The sequence below is a fragment of the Nyctibius grandis genome, chromosome 3 (genome assembly GCF_013368605.1).
Source record: "Nyctibius grandis isolate bNycGra1 chromosome 3, bNycGra1.pri, whole genome shotgun sequence".
NCBI lineage: Eukaryota > Metazoa > Chordata > Aves > Nyctibiiformes > Nyctibiidae > Nyctibius > Nyctibius grandis.
The window spans coordinates 3,319,349-3,338,404 of record NC_090660.1 but is presented as its reverse complement, the minus strand read 5'-3'; the positions used below and the strand labels follow the sequence as shown (position 1 = coordinate 3,338,404).

The 19,056-nt window shown below is 43.6% G+C and overlaps 1 protein-coding gene across 1 annotated transcript; it reads left to right on the top strand.

Moving 5' to 3' along the window:
- Window positions 1-2,074: 2,074 nt before the first annotated feature.
- IGFBP3 (insulin like growth factor binding protein 3) lies at window positions 2,075-17,939 on the top strand. The gene is made up of 4 exons (XM_068396376.1): window positions 2,075-2,465; window positions 5,898-6,127; window positions 8,763-8,882; window positions 15,259-17,939. The coding sequence occupies exons 1-4, from the start codon at window positions 2,075-2,077 to the stop codon at window positions 15,382-15,384; spliced, it is 867 nt and encodes a 288-aa protein (XP_068252477.1). The 3' UTR covers window positions 15,385-17,939.
- Window positions 17,940-19,056: the final 1,117 nt, after the last annotated feature.

Sequence of the window (19,056 nt, the reverse complement as noted above, 5' to 3'; positions counted from 1 at the left end):
TGTACGGTGACCCTTTCAAGATGGTATCTAAAAGGTACCATTACTGAATAAAGAACAGAGAAAACAAACTGAATAGTTGATTCCAGTTATCCAAAAAGATCTCATTTGTAAAAAGTGTAGTTTTTGAGATTTGCAGTATCGTGACGAGTACCTTGAGCAATAACATATATAGTCCACTCTTCCACTTGAACTTAGACACATGAACAGCCGATGAATTACTGGAAGGTGAGCTTCAGTGTTAACAATGAAGGGGTCGAAAACAGAGCAGTAGTCTGTCTCTTATCATTCCCACGGCAGAATATGTTTGTATAAGCCAGTATCTGTGAGCATCATTGGTTTTATTTGGTGTGAGGAGCAGGATCCTATGGATGAAAAACCATTTATATGTCTACATACACACACCTCACCATCCCCTTCTGCATCAGCTCGCAGGAGAGCTTCAGAAAGGATGGTCACAACTTTTAGCATTGCCAATTCAGATTTTCTCCATCAAAGTTAAGTCGAGTTAACAGGGGGGAGTGACATAAGCCAAGCAGAACTGGGGGGCAGAATTTGCACGGGCTACAAACACAACGCAAACGCATCCATCATGCAAAATCAACGCAGGGTTTCATTGCTGGGGTTTTTTGGGGTTGGGGTTCTTTTTTTTTCTAGATTTGCGAGGATGTTGCAATGCAAACCATTTTCTTGTGGATGGAGGGAAAAGTTTTAAGAGTTCAGAAAAGACTTTAAAAAGGTGGTTAGGGGAGGCACATCCATGAGGCTGGGGCCCGAGTCCTGGGCCAGAGAGCAACATCTGTGTGAAATCGTGTGTGTGTGTATGTACATCCCCCCCATCTTTGTAAGAAATGCAGCTGTCATGTGAGCTGTAAACCGGTCCCAAGGTATGCCCCGAACCTGCGTGCGTGCGTGTGTGTGCGTGTGTGAGCAAAGGCACGCCTCCGCGATGGCCGGGGCTCTCGGGCAGCCCCCAAAGCAGACAGGATTGTAGATGGGAGTCCAAAAAAGGGCACTCTCCGCCAGCTTTGCTCCTGTCTCCTCTCCCGGTGCCAAGGAAACACACGCATACACGGGGACGCTCCCTCCCCCCCCCCCCCCCCCCCCCCCCCCATACACGGGGACGCTCCCTCCCCACACACACACACACTTTTTCCTGCAACAAAAGGCACACGCCGTGCCCCTCTCCCCCCAGCCCTACCCCTCACAGCTGATTTCTAAGAAGCGCCCATAAACCCCCGACACCGCCGCGCCCCCCACACCCCCCCCGCACCGCCCTCCCAGCCCTCCGTGACCGAAACCTGGATTTGGCGAGGGCCGGCGCTCGCCGCCACGCCGCACCGCTCGTTATTCATGGCGCGGGGCGGGCCGGCGGCCGCGGCGCTATATAGCGCGGGCCGGGCGGCACGGGGGGACAGATGGGCGCAGAGTGGCGGGGAGCAGCGGCGGGTGCAGGCGGCACGGAGAATAAAAAGAAGGGAATCTTGCTTTCTTAATTTATTTTTTTTTTCCCCATCTATTTTTACACCCCCCTCACCTCCGTTCTTTCTCCTTTCTTTGAAGCGTTTTTGGACCAAGTTTTCTTCAGACCGTCTGGGCTTTTTTAATATTTTTCTAAGTATTTTTTTTTTTTTTTTACTTTTACAAAGCGTTTTATTTTATATTTTTTTTTTCCTGAGTGTTGTGTGTGGCAAAAAAAAAAGTTAGCGTCGAGCGAAGTGATTCAGGCGCTCTGCAGGGAGGAGGGGGGCGAAAAGAAGGAAAAAGTTGCCTTTGTTGCGAGCGAGCTCCTACCTTTATGTGAGTGAGGGCAGGCGGCCGAAGAGAGACAGGGTCGGCGTGCGTGTGCCGGCCGCGCAGCTCTCCTGCCTCCCCGCGCTGGTAGGGCTGCGAGCGGTCGGGGGCTCCGCTCCCCGCAGCCCCTCCGCAGGCGGCGCGGGCTCCGCGTGCTGCTCCGCTCCGCCCGCGGCGGCGTGTGCCTGCCCGCGCCGGGCTTCGCCCGTCCCGCTCCGCGGCCGGGGGTGCGCGGGGGCGCCTCCCGGCGGCCCCCCCCCCCCCACCCCCTCCGCCGGTTGCCATGGTGCCGCGGCCCGGCGTGCTGTGGGCAGTGGCGGCGGCGGCGCTGGCGCTGCTGGTCCGGCGGGCGGCGGCGGCGGCGGCGCTGGCGGGGCCGGTGGTCCGCTGCGAGCCCTGCGACGCGCGAGCGCTGCAGCAGTGCAAGCCCCTGCAGCCCGACTGCGCCGAGCGGGTGCGGGAGCCGGGTTGCGGTTGCTGCCTCACCTGCGCCCTCCGCCCGGGGCAGCCCTGCGGCATCTACACGGAGCGCTGCGGCGCCGGCCTCAGCTGCCAGCCGCAGCGGGAGGAGGCGCGGCCGCTGCAGGCGCTGCTGGAGGGCCGCGGGCTCTGCACCAACGCCACGGCGGGCGGCAAGCTGCGGGCCTTCCTCCTGCCGGGACCGCACGCTGCAGGTAAGGGGGCTGCTCCGCGGGGCGGGGGGCGAGGAAGCGTAGGGAGGTCGCATGCACCCGCGCCGCTTTTCTCGATCGCTGGTTCCTTGCTTTTTTTAAAGATAAAAAGTTAAAAAGCAAGTTGCAACGCAGCGGGAGGGCGGAGGCCCGGGCAGGCTTGCTGCGGAAAAGCCCCTCTCCCCCTGCAGGGGCTGCTCGGGCAGCCACGTAGCCGGGGCTGGGATCGTTTTGCAGGAGGGGGGTTTTTGCCGAAGGACAGGAAAATTTACCTCTTATACCTTATTTACGTACGAAGTAGCTCCTCGCCAAAAAGGCAGAGTTGTTCTTTGTTAAAAAAAAAATGGGGGGGGTGGGGTTGCGTGTTGCTTCTGCGGGTGCGTGGGGCTGCCAGGCTGCAGAGCCTGGATGGAGAAAGGGTGAAATCCTCGCGATTTGTTCCTGGAAAGAGGGTGCGAGAAAATAGGAGATCGTGGGCTAACTTCTGAGCTGCATCGTGGCTAAGTCAGGGGGATGGTAAGCACAGAGAGAAGGAGGGAAAAAAATAAAAATAGTTAAATATTCCCCTGGCCTGGGAAGGTGGTTCTTCAGAACAAAGCGTTTGCACAGCAGTATTTAAGAGGACGTTGGGTTTTTTTGCCTGCACTGCAAATAAATCTTTGGTCAAACGAAGCTTTTCCGTACCACTTACGTGTCTTGTAAATGAGACGTTCACAGAGCGGGTTTTGTTTTGTTTGAAGAGGAAGGGACGGTTGGAAAAAGTTCTGTTAGCGTGCACGTTTGGAAACTTAAGACAGGGAAACTTGGGATTCGGATCAAGAAAGCACAGTCCCTCTGTGCAAACATTTCATTAAACTGTTTGCTAACCAACAGCAAGTATGTTAACATTTATTTTATAGAAAAGTGTGTCAAAAGGCTTTCCACTGTTTGCATTTTTAAAAAGCCAGGAGTTTTTCTGCTAGGTTGCAGGGACTCTTTGGCTGGCCTCTCCTTAGCTGAGGAAGTGACACCAGTGCTCCAGTTAACTGGCTGCTATGAGAGTAGGAGATGCCTTACTATAATTATTTATGTGCTGCTCCCAAGCAGTTACAATTTGAATGAGAGTTCAGAGGTACTCACTGAAGTTTTAAATCTCGTTGGAACATGGAACCGCTTCCTTCATCACATGAACTTGGCTCTGCATGTTCATACTTCACGTGAATTGGAAATGAGGGATGTCTCCTATGTCCTTGAGAGTTGGTGCTGTTTAATGGAGGGCTAGTGCTTTTAACAGGGACTTAGAGAAGACAGAGCTGCACTTTGCTGAAAATATTTCCATTTTCAGCCTAAATAGTCAAAATGCCGAGCTCCTGTTTCTGCATTCTTGGTTGAGGGAGAACTCTGAGATCAGTAGGAGCTTTGATTCCTTAAAAAGTGAAAAGATAGACCCTTACAGTTCACATTCAAGGAGTGGAGGTTGGAAACCTGGGGTGCAAGAAGGAAGAAGGATGCTGAACCTGTGACACACAGTGCCTGCCTCCTCATGGGGGCTGCTCCACTTCCAGCTTTAAATCCAACGCTCCCTGGTACACACCCTCCCCGAGCAGGATCACATCATCTCCCTTACACACAGCTAGGTCCTGCATCACGTGCTACACTTTTGGTCATTCCTAGTTTGCAGAAGTTGCTAGAAATCGGTGTGTGTGGGGGGGTATGTTACAGTACCTTTTTAACAGCAACTGTAGTAGGCCACGGACTTATTTTCCAGTTCAGTTTTTTTGGGCACGAAAGTGTTAACTAGTACTGTGCATGTGCAACCCTTCTAATCTTTTTTTTTTTAAAAAGAGAGCAAATAACAGAAACAAAACTTCTGTGAGAGTTAGGAGGGTGTAAAGCTAACATGGCACCAAGTTTTGTGAAACTGAGTTAATCAAATATGCTTCACAGTTTAAAATGTGGCGTTACAACTGTTCCAAATGGAAGTGTAAGAAGTGCTATTGAAATGTGATGGTCTATCTAAACTGAGATGACCAGCCTGGTAATTATTTAATGCACATTAAGAATATTTTCTACTTATTTTTGGTAGAGGAGGCAAACTAATAAACTGGACTGATTGCAGAAAACCTAGTAGGCATAGTATTTATATTTAGGAGATTCAGGTTTATAACATTTAATTGTGTCATTTCTTGCAAACTTTGTTGAGAACGTGGAAAAAAAATACCACTGTTTAAAAACAGGACATTAAACCACAAAAAATATGTTCAAATACCGCTGAGAGTCCGAGTTAAACCCACAAAAGCCAGGAAATTTAGTCTTAAGACTTGAACTTCCTTAATCCATTTGCACTGGGAGTTGGATTTTCCTGGTCAATTATGTCCATTGCCAGCAGTGGCTACACTAAAACCACCAGTACCAAGATGTTAGCTCGGATCTCTCCTCCTCCTTGTGTTCCTCCCCTGTTCCTGTGTATTGGCAGTGGCACTGTACTGCCTGTGTTGAAATATTTAGAGTCCATGGGCTACATGAACATGGGCTTTCAGGTTTAGCACTGAATTCCTTGGCTTTTGTGGTTTTTCAGTGAGCCATCAAGTATAATTTTAATACAGATTTCCAGGATGTTCCTTGCAGGTCAGTTATCATTGTGCACTCCCAATATGATTTCCTTAAAAAAAAAAAAAAAAAAGTGGCCAGCAGCCAAGGCAGCGACTAGTGGGACTTTGCTACTTAGCTGATAGGAATATCCAAATGTGAAAAATTCCTTCGAGGAAATGCAGCCAGTTACAGTTACACTGCAGGAGTCTTCTAAGAGGGAGAAATGCAGTGTAGACAAATACCTCAGAAGGTACAGGAACACTGGGCTTATGCAGTAGTTTGGAAAAATGTGCTTCTCCTGTATTTTTGTGGGTGGTAGTTTAAAGAGAAAATATTTTTGAAGCTTGTGATGAAAGCAGATGTTTGTCCTTTGACACCGTTACAGAATGAATGGCATTTTTTGTCCATTACCTTTAAAATGTATTTTGTACACCTAGAAATGTTTCTGATTTTAATAGTAGAAGAGCGAAAATTTGCTATTTTTTTTTTCTTTCCTGTTCTGTACGTTGAATAAAATTAAGAAAGAAAAAGTGTTAAAAATAACCAACTAGAACCATGAAACTCAGCGTGGTAGAATTTATTCTATTAACGCCTCTTTTTTTAAAAAAAAAAAATAAAAACTACCATCCTGGGGAAGACAGAGTCACACAAAGAGCCCGTAATTTACCTAAACCGGCCGTGTTTAACTTAAGTTGATTAAAGGAGCCGTCACAGAGGGGAAGGCTGAGTTGTTCGTCTTTTTCTATATTGCTATTTTGTAAAGGAAAATTGAGCACATAGATTTATCTAGTGGCTTGTTGCCCTTCCAGATGCAGCTGGCAGTTGATTAACATTGTTTCTTCGCTGCATTTGTTCTTCTTGAAGGAAATTCCAGTGATTCAGAAGAAGAAGACCGGAGTACCAGCAGCGTAGAAAATCAGGCCATCCCCAACTCTCACAGGGTGCCAGATTCCAAATTGCATCCGCCGCACATCAAAATAGATATCATCAGGAAAGTGCAAGCCAAAAATACACAGCGCTATAAAGTGGAATATGATTCACAGAGTACAGATACACTGAATTTCTCTTCTGAATCCAAACAAGAGACTGAATATGTAAGTACTTTTGTAAATGGAAAGGCATTTCCTAGCGTGTGAGCGTGTGTGTGTGTGTGTAAGCATGTTGTGCGTATGACAAGATAACTAAATGGTGGTAATTGTTGTAGCTGTTTAGAGTATTCTGGCTGTTGAACTGGTAAAACTATGGGATCTGCAAATGCAGACAACGAGCAGACCAAGCAGATCACGTTCAGAAAACATGGAGGCCTAACGCCGTGATGTTTACATTGATACAGATACGATTTTCACCAAGTCATTTCTTAGAGATCAAAAGTTCTTGTTCCCCTTGTAATTATCACACATTTGTGTGAGCGGACGTGGCACAGGTTTAATAGCGTCATCATTAAATTTGGTTGCAGACAGCATTATTGGGTTGCAATAATGGAAAAAGGTGTTTCACATTCAGTGTAGTAGCACTGTCTTCCCACTCCACAGCACGAATCAAAGGAGATAAACTTAGGCTGGGTTGAGGATTAGGATCTTGACTGTTCAGTCACTGTTTGTATGACGTGCTGAACACCACCTCCGCTTGCAGTTGTCATTTGGTGCCACTGCCTAAATGCAAAGGCTCACGGGCACACGAGCTGCCATTGCTTCCTACTGACTGCCCAGTGGATTTGCGGGGCAGCCAGAGTGTGATGAATCTGAGGGGAGAATAACTCCTCTTCCTGGATGTCCTGATGGATAACCTGATGGTTGTCCTTGTGCCTGTGCCAGATAGCCTAAAAAATGTCTGGATGTACTCTGGCGTTTCATCAAAACAGTCGTGGTGAAACCAGACATGGCTTCCCATCTGCAAAAGGAGGTTTTGAAACCTGTATGACATGGAAAGTTGGGTCTGAAGAGAGCATGGCCTCCAAGTTAACACAGCAAGGGTGGGGAAGCTGCATGTTTAGTTTGTCACTGATGTCCAGCCATCTAGTAAAAACCAGTATCTGCCTTCCAGCGCGTCCTCCTCCCAAAAACATGAAGTAAACTGCCTACAGTAAAAGAATGAACTTTGGTAGCTCTGAGGAAATAGGGTCCTAGTCTTAACTAGGATGAACATTTCACTTAGGTGGTAGCTGGGCTCCATGAGCACAGGCATGGCAACTTACCAAGGCTGCTGGTGTCTGTAAGAACCAGAAATAAGTCCATAGGGGGGCAGGTGCCTTTGTCAGCAAATGCCCTTCTAGCTGTGTCTGCATGTTAGCTTTTGATATTGATCTGTCTGACTTTGGAAGCCTTCTTCAAAATAATAATTAAAATAAAAAAGCTGTTGATCTTTTCATAGGCCTAACTCGGGACCAAATCTTGAACATGTGTGATTTGCAGTCAGCATGTCTGGGCAGTTTCTTTTTTTTAAGGAACTGCCAATAAGAGCAGCAATTTAAAGCACATGTTTAGAGCTTGTGAGGTGGATACAGAAAGAAAACATATGAAAGCAGCAAGAAAGGTCTTTGCTAAACAAAAAAAATCCATTTTAAACTGCAGTAGAAATGTGGAGTCTGTATGCTTTCAGACACTCACATGAAAAGCACTTTACATGAGCAAACTGTTAATATTACCGCTTGAAAGTATATATGTCATTACTTCACTAATTAAAAATTGCACCAGATGAGTCTTTGTGTTGATACAGCAACTTAAACATTTTAAACCCATGCAAAGGAGTTATTTCAGGTCCCTGCTGAGGAAGTGGGCTGGTGGACCAGGTCAGTAATGTGCCCAGACAGGAGTGTAGCTAAGCACAGAGTTTGTAGGCTGCGACTCTTGAATCCCCATCTCACTGCTGACACTGACTGCCTTCTTGGCCTCTGGCAAAACATGAACTCCTCCGCTGCTGGTTTTCTGACTGCAAAGTGGGGCTTGTAACGCTTTACTCCCTACCCTGAAGGGTTGCAGTGAGAAATAATTAGTTGGTGTTTGAGACATGCTCTTAAAAGTGCTTCTGGAAGTTCTTTTTGGCTCATTGTCCTAGAGCTAATCCTCACTACATTGTTGGCAGCCTTTTGCAGACGGAGAAAGTGAGGCAAAAAGTGACGTACTTACCTAGTGAGACTGTTGTATGCAACTATTCCTTTGCATGGCTGCGTCCATTTGGTCCAGTTGAAATTGGGAATTGTTGTCCAAACTTGCCATATTTTTGTATATACATACACATTATGCCAAACTACTTGTTTTCATTAAATCCATTTCATTTAAGCTTTCAAATCCAGCAGAATCACAAAAAGCAAATGGCATTAGGGAAAATCTACCAAGTGGTGTATTTCCAGTTGCCTACTGTCTTCTTTTCATACTTGGTGCAAGGCCAGCTTTTCCAAACCTAAGTTATGTTATATATGATTGATTTACATACTGGTTAAACCTTCCTGTAAGTATATGTGGCTGTGATTTCAACTGGAAATGCTAGTCCATGCCTTGGCATAGCATAGGGCCTTCAGTGTTCAGAAGTTGATTTATCCTGAATAAAGCAGAAAGTCAGAACTTTATCTGTGAATGGTCTACCTTTTGACATATCCAGCCATCCCTTTGTTTTAATGGATTTGGTTGTGTTTGTGCTTCTTGCTCTTTAAAGATTTATTAACTCTCATGTGAAAGACAGGATTTGGGAATGAAGTTTCATCTGTGTTTTCTAAAACATGCTCGTTAACAGGGTCCCTGTCGTAGAGAAATGGAAGACACTTTAAACCACCTAAAGATCCTGAATGTCTTGAGTCCCAGGGGCTTTCATATTCCAAATTGTGACAAGAAGGGGTTTTACAAGAAAAAGCAAGTAAGTACAGAGTCTTGATCATGCCAATGAATGCACTTCACCTTTTCTTCATCTTTGCCGGTAAGGTGCATTATGTATCATTTTACAGAGGAACTAGTTCATTTCCAGTTTTAGGACCTGATTTGATAGTGCTAAACATTGTCAAGTGGAGACAGTGTTTTTATTTTCTGTTGGTCATGACAACAGATTCATTTGAGAAAATTCATACCTAATCACACATGGGCTGGCTGGTGTCCTAGGTACTAATGCCCTTTGGTTTAAAAAAAGCAGTGCCTCTGTAATAACCCACAGAGCTAAATGTTGCAGTCGCCATATGACTGCAATAGATCAATGCTTTGAATTGTAAATAGCTGCTTGAGAGTTCCTAGAAGAACTGTACTGGATCGTGTTACAAAAAGCAACTTGAGAAAGGTATATATCTGTCCTTTCTGTGCTACACAGATTGCTTCCAAAATCCAGGTCATGTTATCGTGAAAGTGATACATCTAGTAGTTACTCTGCAGCAAGGATGGCTTCTCAGCCCTCTTTGATTCTGGGGTTGTGACCTTTCTTGACAAATGCAGACCTAAACTGCAGGTATTTATGCTGCAGTTATGTCGGGTTGAGCTACGGCAGCATTCTCTGTTCAGTGCTACCCTTGAAGCTCATTCAGGAACTTGGGGAAGTGCAAGGCGTGCCAGGTTCTTTGCTTAGTGTGCACATCCCATCTAATTTCAGTGTTTAGTTAGTGACCTGCCTCGAAATGTGTTTCTTGGTATAATTCCAAAATTTGCTGAATTCAAAAGTTTGTTTTAAGATTTCCCTCAAGGCAAACCCTCTGTAAGGACAGATTTTGTTTGTGGACCATCTTGTCTCTCCCATTTGGGTTTACACGAGTCAGCCTCTCTATCTCTGGTAACCAAAGAAGCGGCTGACTGTGTTATGAGCTAATGCAGTTCATTGGTTGCAAGTGAGAGGCCAACCTCTGATCAGGCAACCTTATTTTAGGAATGGTATCTCTCCATTTTTTGGCTTCCAGCTTTCTTAGAAACAGTCTTTCCCTTTCAGGTATTCCCTGGAGCTCTGCGTTAAGCTGGCAGTATCAGGTGGGGCGTTTGCAGTAGGGGTGAGCTTTCCAGCCTTCCCTTCTGCCATCAGCCCAGCATTGACTGCACCGTTTGACCTTTGAGGCGTGCTGCTGAGCTTGTCTATGCTCCCCAGCTTTTCCTGAGCAGGTGGTGGCAACTCCCAAGCAGGGACAGAGTTTCTTTTTGTTGTCTAGAGTTTTGAGAAGCCCGTGTCATTCATGTACCACTGCGTGTGAACTAGCAGAGAGCAATGCTCGCATCTCGGTCTGCATTTGTTCAGAAAATCCATCAGACTGCTCTGTGGGGTGAGGCTAGGACTGTGTTTTATGCCTGTGCTATAAAAGCATTTGCTTAGCTACTCCAGAACTGCACGTCATTCAACTGCGTTCAAGGCACACCAGCGTACTGTAGCCCTTTTCCTTCTCTAGGTATTACAGAAGACCGCAGATTGGTATTTACTTTGTTCAGTAGATCTTCCTTTCATCTGTCTTCAGACTGAGATTTTTGCTTCGTCAGCAAAAAAGTCGTGGTTTGCACGCAGTCTCTGGCATGTGTATGTAGTAAATCAGATCCACAGTAAGCATGTATTAAAGTGCCTTACTTTAAAGGATGACTGTACTTTAAAGTGCAGTCATAGTTCTGCCACTGAGGCAGGAAAAAAAGGAAATACAGAGGGGAAAAAATAGGAAAGACAGATAATACACTTACCTAGTCTTTGTTCCTAGAAGTTGATTTACAAGAATAAGGTGTTGGTACGGAGCAAAGACATGCTTCTGCCATCTGTGTAGTGTCTGTGCTGCCTGGAGACTTTCAAACTGCTTTAGGAAAGGTTCCTGTGCTATGAGCAACAGCCCGTCCAGTCAGCAAACATAGAGGATGAAGGGGCACTTTCATACCTGGCCAGCCTTGTCAAGCGCCGTGCCAATTTACACAGGTCCCCAGTAGTTTCAATGGTAGTTTGAGACAACTCAGGATCTTGTAGGAGATGCCCACAAATGGAGCCCATGTGAGTAAATATTCTGCATGAAATGTAGTTTGAGTGCTTCTCCTGTCAATGAACCTTGGTCAACCCTGGGAACAGGCCTTCACAGGTAGGGCTTACAGAGGCAGGCTGCTTCTCACACAAACAAAATATAAAGCAAAAATAATATATTTGAGTTGCCCTTGTAGAATTAACTCCTAGAAAAAGGCATCAGTTTGAGAAGAGAGTGAGTCCTGTCCAGACTGAATTCATTGTCCACAAGGCAATGCGACAGTTGTGTTTGGTTTTCTTTTTGGAGCATCAACATGAGTCTGATATTTTAGGCACTGTGAGCAGGTGTCTAGTCTCATTAACAGAATGCTAGGCTATTTTGTTAATTTCCTTCATTGCTATCATTAGCAGCGTTCAATCTGTAATTCAATTATATTCTGTTGTGACAAAAAAAATTCAGAATAATAGGTTAGGAAATAGACAGTAAATCCGTCAAAAATGAGTGTGAGCTAGGCATTTTTAATCCAGAAACAGCTGCCAAAACCACTGGCTAGGATGGTAATGTAGATAGGTGTGTGCTGGTGGGAGTCTGATAAATTAGGATCACCCTGGAAACCATTAAAACTCATTCAGGAGGCACTTCACATGTTAGTATATTCTGCCTTCCCAGTTACCTGCTCTTCCAGTCAAGTTGAAAGCATTTTTCAAGATATTTGTGGATAGCTGGAAATTGACTTTTCAGGAACAACCGTAGGGAGTAATTTGCATACGTGAAACAATTTTAAGAACATAAATTTATCTGTCAGGGTATAACATGAAAAATATTTCCCACTTGGTGTTTATATATAAACTTTTTTAAAAACAGACCTATTAAACTTTAGAATTCTTTGTCTTAAATCACACATGTAAGGTTGTACTATTCAACTGTGGTATATAGGTATATTTACGTGGAATAGGTTGATACAGGCATGTTTCTGCCTCAAGCATGGAAAAAAAGGTTTTGATGAAATTAGAATTATTATATGGGGCAATTACTAGAATTGTCCCATATTTGCGTACCGGAGCCAGATACTCACCTAAATGTGAGCTGGCATCGTTCCACTGAAAACAGAGCTGGGCTTGGCAGGAGCCAAAACGGCCCGAGGTGTATGTCAATGCTGTCTGCAGTCTGTTCTGGGAGACCACAGTTTTAGCTCCACAGAGACCTCTGAGCTGACCAGGAATTCAATGGGATACCATATGCTTTGCTGTGCCCCATGAATGCCTCTGCGGCACTTCTTTGTGGAAGGGAGAGGGGGCAGGTGGCGTGGAAGCTGGCAGCTGGTGTTTCTATCAGAAGTAATTACTGGATCCACCACTTGGGCAGTTTTCCAGCTTTTTTGGACTTCTGAAGTCATACAGAAGAGCTGGGCAGAGCCTTGAAATGTGCGTGGAGTACAAAATTCAGAAGAGCAGATATTTATATATATATATTTTTTTTTTTCACTTGAACTGTCCACCACTTCTGTAGGGAATGCAAGCTAGCTGCTTCAGGATAGAAGCATCACTTTTGAATCAGAAGTGCTTTACTGTTGACAGCACGGCTGAGCGAGTAGTACAGAATCACAGATTGGAAAAGGTAAATTGTTTCCTCATAGAGCGTTATTTCAGCTGTAGAATGATCTAAGGGTTTTGTTTTCCAAATGGGTCGTCGAGAAGAAATAAAAAAATATTAGTAGTAGGGAAGGTGTTCCTGCAGACTAACTTCATGTTGTAGTTAATTCCGAAAATTGATTATGCAACTGTAAAAAAGCAATCAAAGCCTCCAACAACAAGAGATAACTTTAACTGATGATTTGTTTTGAGAGTGATGCAAACCTATGAATCAGCGAGAGTTGTGTAACATACTTCATATAGTACTTCTAAAAGGGGAGGCTGTGTTACTATTATTAGCAGAAGTGTAGTTTCATCGCCGGAGCACCAGGCTGGCAGCCAGAAGCCCTGTGCTCTAATTCGGGCTCCATCTGTGCCTGCTGTTTTGGGAAAAACAACTCAAGAACTGCTGCCTCAGTTTCCTTTTCTGTAAAATTTAAATTCACAGAATCAACCAGGTTGGAAGAGACCTCTGGGATCATCGAGTCCAACCATTGCCCTGACACTACCATGTCAACTAGACCATGGCACTAAGTGCCATGGCCAGTCTTTTCTTAAACACATCCAGAGACGGTGACTCCACCACCTCCCTGGGCAGCCCCTTCCAATGTCTAATGACCCTTTCTGAAAAGAAATTCTTCCTAATGTCCAACCTGAACCTTCCCTGGCGAAGCTTGAGGCTGTGTCCTCTTGTCCTACCGCTGGTTGCCAGTTGTGCAAAGGCAGTTGTTTATGGATTCCTCAGTTTTGAGCATGAAGAATTTAAGTCATTAAATGTTAATACCTCTTAAGCTAGAGTCCAGTCGCCACCAAAATTAAAGGAAAATTCCGCACTGACATCAGTGGGCTTTGAGCAGCCATTCATGGAAATCCTGGAGAATATGCACAAGCCCTACTCAGGCTTTTGAGACAGCAAACATAAGTTGTAAAACTTATGTTCAAAGATGTAGTACAGAAAACCAGCCGAACAGGTAACTAGAACTCAAATGCAACTAACCACATAGTTTAGCAAATTATTAACGTAGCTATTATTTCAGTTGGTTCGAACTTCTTCACCCTCTCCTGAAATACGCTGGTAGGTACTTTAAGCTTGATCTTGTCATCCTGCTGCCATCCATTTGCATAGGGCTAATGCAGAAGGACTGCAAATTCAGAGAAGCGAAGGCATTGTATTATTTCTGCGTTGGGCTTGTAACTCAAAAATGTATCACAAGGGTAGATTAATTTGCAGTTACGGTGATTAACATTACTTCATTTACTATAAAATAAAATAAACAAGATGGAAGCATGTTCAGAAATTTGTGCCTAATGTGTGATCTGCTCCCATCTCTCTTTCACAAGTTCCTAATGAAGACTGTCTACCCAGCTCCACGCTGCCACAAATTAGTGGCCAATGTGCTGGTGCAGGCTGTCCCAGGAGTAACCCAGATTCACAGTTCTGTCTGAAATACCACCCTTTCACCTGAGGCCCTAAACCTAAACATGGAAAGGGTCAAGTAGTTTGGGCAGCGTGTGGAGCCCAACACTTGCTTGATGTTTCCTTGTGTACCTGCATATGGAAAAGATCCTTAGCTTTGTGAGCCACTGCCATACCCACATGGGAGATGGGGACGTGCCTATTGGACTCTGGAGAAGAAGCAGTTGAGCAGTAGTGCCAAAGTTTGCCTGACTTGTGTCAGCCTGAACCTCTGAAATACTTGAATTGCTGTGAGTGTGGTCTTAGAGGCAGCATTTGCTCTGCTTGCATGATAGCCTTTACAATGTTGTGGGCCATAAGTGGCTTCGGCCTAGCCTAGCTTCCTTTATGTTGGTGATACAACAGATGAAGCCTCAGTCTTTGATAAGCTAGGTATATTTGTGTCCCTGCCTCCTTTGGAAGTCTGTCCTGACTAAACAGCCACTTCTGTTAACATTTGCAGTGAATCCTGTATCACCAAATCTCAAAACTTGAGCTGACATGGAGGCTATGTCTTGGCAATAAGGTTGACCATGGCAAACCTAGTGAGATAACCTGTGTCCTGAAGATACATGTCTTTGCTGACCTGTGGGTGAAAAGGGTCCCAGAGGTTCACAGGATGTAACTGTGTCCAGGGTTGCATACTGAATGCAACCTGCAGCATGTCGTCTGCTTTAGTCTAGTTTTTACCATTCTTGGTTCCTTGGGGAGAGCAGTGCTTGCTTAGTACATACGAGACTTTATAATACATTTTTACTGCATTACTATTTCTAAAGAAGTTCAGTGTTGTTGCCTGTGGTAGTTTTAGGTTGGTCAGCATTGCTGGCAAATTCTACCAGGCAACTTCTAAAGCTGACATAGGTTATAGACTAGTGTATAGGCAACCTTAGTTACAGGAAAACATACATGTAAAGTTCTAGTACACCTAGCAGTTGTTGAAGTGATAACTCCATTATGGAAGGATTAAGTATCTGTTAATAAACGTCAACGATAGCATAGAAATTCCTCCAGCAAACAGATGCAAGCCAAGGGTGGTTATTGCTGCAATGACTGTCTTTGCCAGATCTGTGCTTGAGCGTAGAACAAATCTATTAACTTTCTTTTCCAAAGATGGTTCCCAGTCATCAGCCCATAGTCCTGGTATTCAAAGGGGGCAACTGCGCTGCCTAATATAATAATCCCCACTATATAACACTAAGAGTGGAGAAAACAGAAATAAAGCTAACAGGGTCTTCTGTTCTGTTTCAGTGTCGCCCGTCCAAAGGCCGAAAGAGAGGTTACTGCTGGTGCGTGGATAAATACGGGCAGCCGCTTCCCGGGTACGACGGGAAGGGAAAAGGAGATGTCCACTGCTATAACTTGGAAAGCAAATGAGGGCTGGGTGCCAGCTCTTCTGGCATCTGTGCGTGGCCGCTGGACCTCGCAGAGGCCTTGGAGGGGCTGGGCAGACACTGTGGGCTGCGTTGCCTCCTGCGGCGGGTGGGGAGCCCGGCCTCTGCGGGCGCTGCTGCAGCGGCACCCCCGCCACCGACACGCGTCGGGCTTCCTATAGGACGTGTAGGAAGCTCTGAATTCCCACGTAAACCTGCACTATTGATACCCAGAGAGAGAAAAAAAAACAAAAGGCACTTCAGAATGGATTCAGGGAGTCTCCACTGACTTTTTAAAGAACGGCCTGTGACCAATTTGATCCCGAAAGATACTGTTTTTTTTTTTAATTTTAAAGAATTTATAGATTGTAAGCTTGTAAAAGTATTAAAGAAAAAAAAAAAACAAAACAAAAAACCACAAGGATTTAAAGGTTAAGCTTTTTTTTTACAGGTCTGACGGGAACCTTATCTTCACGGGTAAAAAGTTTTATAAAAATCTCAAAGAACTTTTTAAAGAAACGTATTTCTAAAATAAAGACATGGCTATTTTTTTCTGTAAAATATATTATGAATATTCTGTTAGTCTGTATTTAATATAATTGTTTTTTAATAAACTTTATTTAAATGTAACGTGAATACCAAATACTACACAATAATTCTAGTGTATGCTTCTGTATGCAAAGAGAAAGTAAGGGTATGGAAAGATTTACAAATATGTATAGATCCATATGCATACACACTGACTTATTCGAGATAATAGAAATGAATTTGTGGAGCAAAGGAAGTGTTTCCAGAAGAGATTAAGTTTTGTAATTTGAAGTAACTACAAATACAAAGAGAATCTTTTTTTAAAAAAAATAATAATTTTATTTTATTGGTATTTCTAATGTACCCATCACTGAATTATGCCACTGGAAAGGATAACAGTTGCACTGAAGCTCTCGGTAAAGCATTCTTCTGTCTGTCCTTCGCTTCAGTTTGTGCAACAGGGCTTATATTTCCTCTATTTCCTGCTCACACTAATATAGAATATCCATGGACAAAAAATTGCCATCACAGTACCACCCTTTCTATTTGCTTATTTATTTTGAAAAGCTGTATCTATTCTGCGTTGTCTTGGTACACTCTACCTAAGCACATATTCTGTATGAGGAACTCCTGTTTAAAACGATGCCAAGAAGATGGGATCGTGGACCTGGGTGTTGAGACCCACGTGCTTCATTTATGCTACATACAATTGTTGCTTGCTTTGACTTTGGTAGAAATGATTTGCCTGCGTCTGAGCATAGAAGAACAACCATTGGGTTTAAATATTTAAACCAATTGTCTGCCGTGATGTTATATGTCCTTTTAATCGGAAGTGATTTGGTTTTGTTCTGGTATGTGATGCTTTCACATAGGGAAGACTTTGGCAACGTTTTTTTTTTTGAGGCTGATTGTTTACTGAACTTAATGACAAATTCTGTATGACAATGAAATCTGGATAAGGAAACGTGGCCTGTGAAATGTAACATCTCTCTGGAAAGTAATGCCATATTTTGTATATGTATTTATTTATATATTTTATATAAATATTTTATATATTTATATAAATATATAATATATTCTTACATGTGTCACTATAAATGTTTGATGTCACTGTAGAAAAAATAAGCCATCAACACTGTAATTTCCTGTTGGGTTGGGAACTCTATGGAGACGGAGGGCAGTGGGTTTCCAGCTGATGGGGCCAGGGGTTGTGCTGATGGAGGGGAGACCCTGGGGTCGAGGAGCCCGTTCCTCTCCCACCCCGTGATTTACAACCACCCTTGTTCGTGCCAGCAATGGCAAATGTCTTGAAACTCTTGACGTGGAAAGGTTTGGATATGCAACTTGCCAGGATTGAGACAGCCAGTCACCATAAATCAGATGTTTAAAGCCTTACCCTGAAATGTATTAGCTGAACAGCCCTGTGCGCATTCTGCACAACTTCCTAATTTCTATCTAATGATGAAATGAGTTCACATCATTGTTAAAACTGAATTTTTTTTAACCTTACAGTAAGAAAAAAAAGTATACGTGAAGTGATGCTTACTCCAGGCTAATGCAGATTTCCTGACAGATGGTTACAGAAAGCTTTGTGAGGTGAAGATTTATTGCAATATTTTTACTGCTAATGCAAATGTAATGCCTGCAAAGATTTGTTGGCAAAAAAATAAATGCTGGGCCTTTTTTTTTTTTATAAAAGTTGTAAACCTGTTCCTTTCAAATAATTTCACAGAGGGAAGAAAGTTATATATACGCTAATATTTGGGCACGTAACCATAATATGAAAATAAGGGTTGGATTCATGAAAGTGAGTTAGTATTTTGCCTTTTTTTTTTAAATTTCTATCTCGTGAGCCTTCTGAAAAAGAAAAGCAGCTGCTCACCAAAAAAGGTAGATGGCTGCCTTGCAAGCCACATTTTGCCAGTATGCAAGAAATGTTTTAAAAGCTTGTGGCAGCATTTCTGATTGGTGTTCTTTGTCAAGTTTTTAAGCTTTTTATGTTTTGCCCTACCATTAAAAATAAATACAGAAGCAGCTGGCTAGTAAAGTTCCTTAAGTGATATTAAATTCTCTAAGCTGTGCAGAGCACCAACTTTTATTTATCTGATTCAAGCAAGCGATCTGTCACATGACTTATTTAAGAAATTGCATTCAGTTCATTTCGTGGTACTAATGGTCTTTGGTATGTAACAGACAAAACGTGCAGCCAGAAGGGGGGGAAAAAAAGAATTGTGTGGTTGTGCAAGTCAGTTTGGTTACTAAAAGTAGCCAAAAAAAATTTCTCACCTGTAATTTAAAGCTTCCCCTTTTTCAGAAATTGCCTTTTAGATATTTTTTACACGCACAGTTGCTTGCACTAGTATTGGATACTTCATGTTGTCTATCTGATGCTCCTGGCAGCTGGCATTCTTGGTATGAAATGCAAAATAACATTTTCCCCTCCAAAAAAATCACTCTTTATAATGAAGAGTGGTGGCTTTTTCCTTTTTGATTTTTTTTTTTTAACATTCCTATTTCTATGAAGACAAGGGTTCACTTCAAGGGTTCACTTGTCAAGACAAGTACTTGACATTCACAGATTTTTCTCATGGCTATGGGAACCAGGCTGCAATTTGAACAAAAATATTTGTGGGCTACATCCAAACAGCAGAATGTGGGCAGTATGAAGCAAATGTATGGGTCAGTATCAGTTCAAGGGAAGATGTCCCTCCACGCACAGGTTGGAAATGTTTCCCGCTAAGAGCCGCAATGAGTGGAAGACTTTGTTTTTGGTGGCAGAAATTGAACCAATGCATTAGAAAAACACCGCGTTTTGGTGCCTCCGCTGCCTTAAGCTCAGGTGGTTTATTTTTTAAGTGAACATTTGTCAGCTTTTTTTTTAACAAGCTCTTTCAAGAATCTCAGGTGATCTGGGTGAATATTGCGAAGTCTCAGAAAAATCCTTGTAACTGCTAACATTATTTACATGTCAAATATTTGCATGGGAAGGCACTACAAAAGCTTAATGTATGTCCTGCAAAAGTTGCTAATTTCTTTTTGAGCATATTTCCTCTCTAGATGCTACATGAGTACCATATGTAGCCCAGATTGATGTGGTAAGTATTTATTTTAACCAGTGTCATAAATAGTTGCATAAATCCCTATAGCT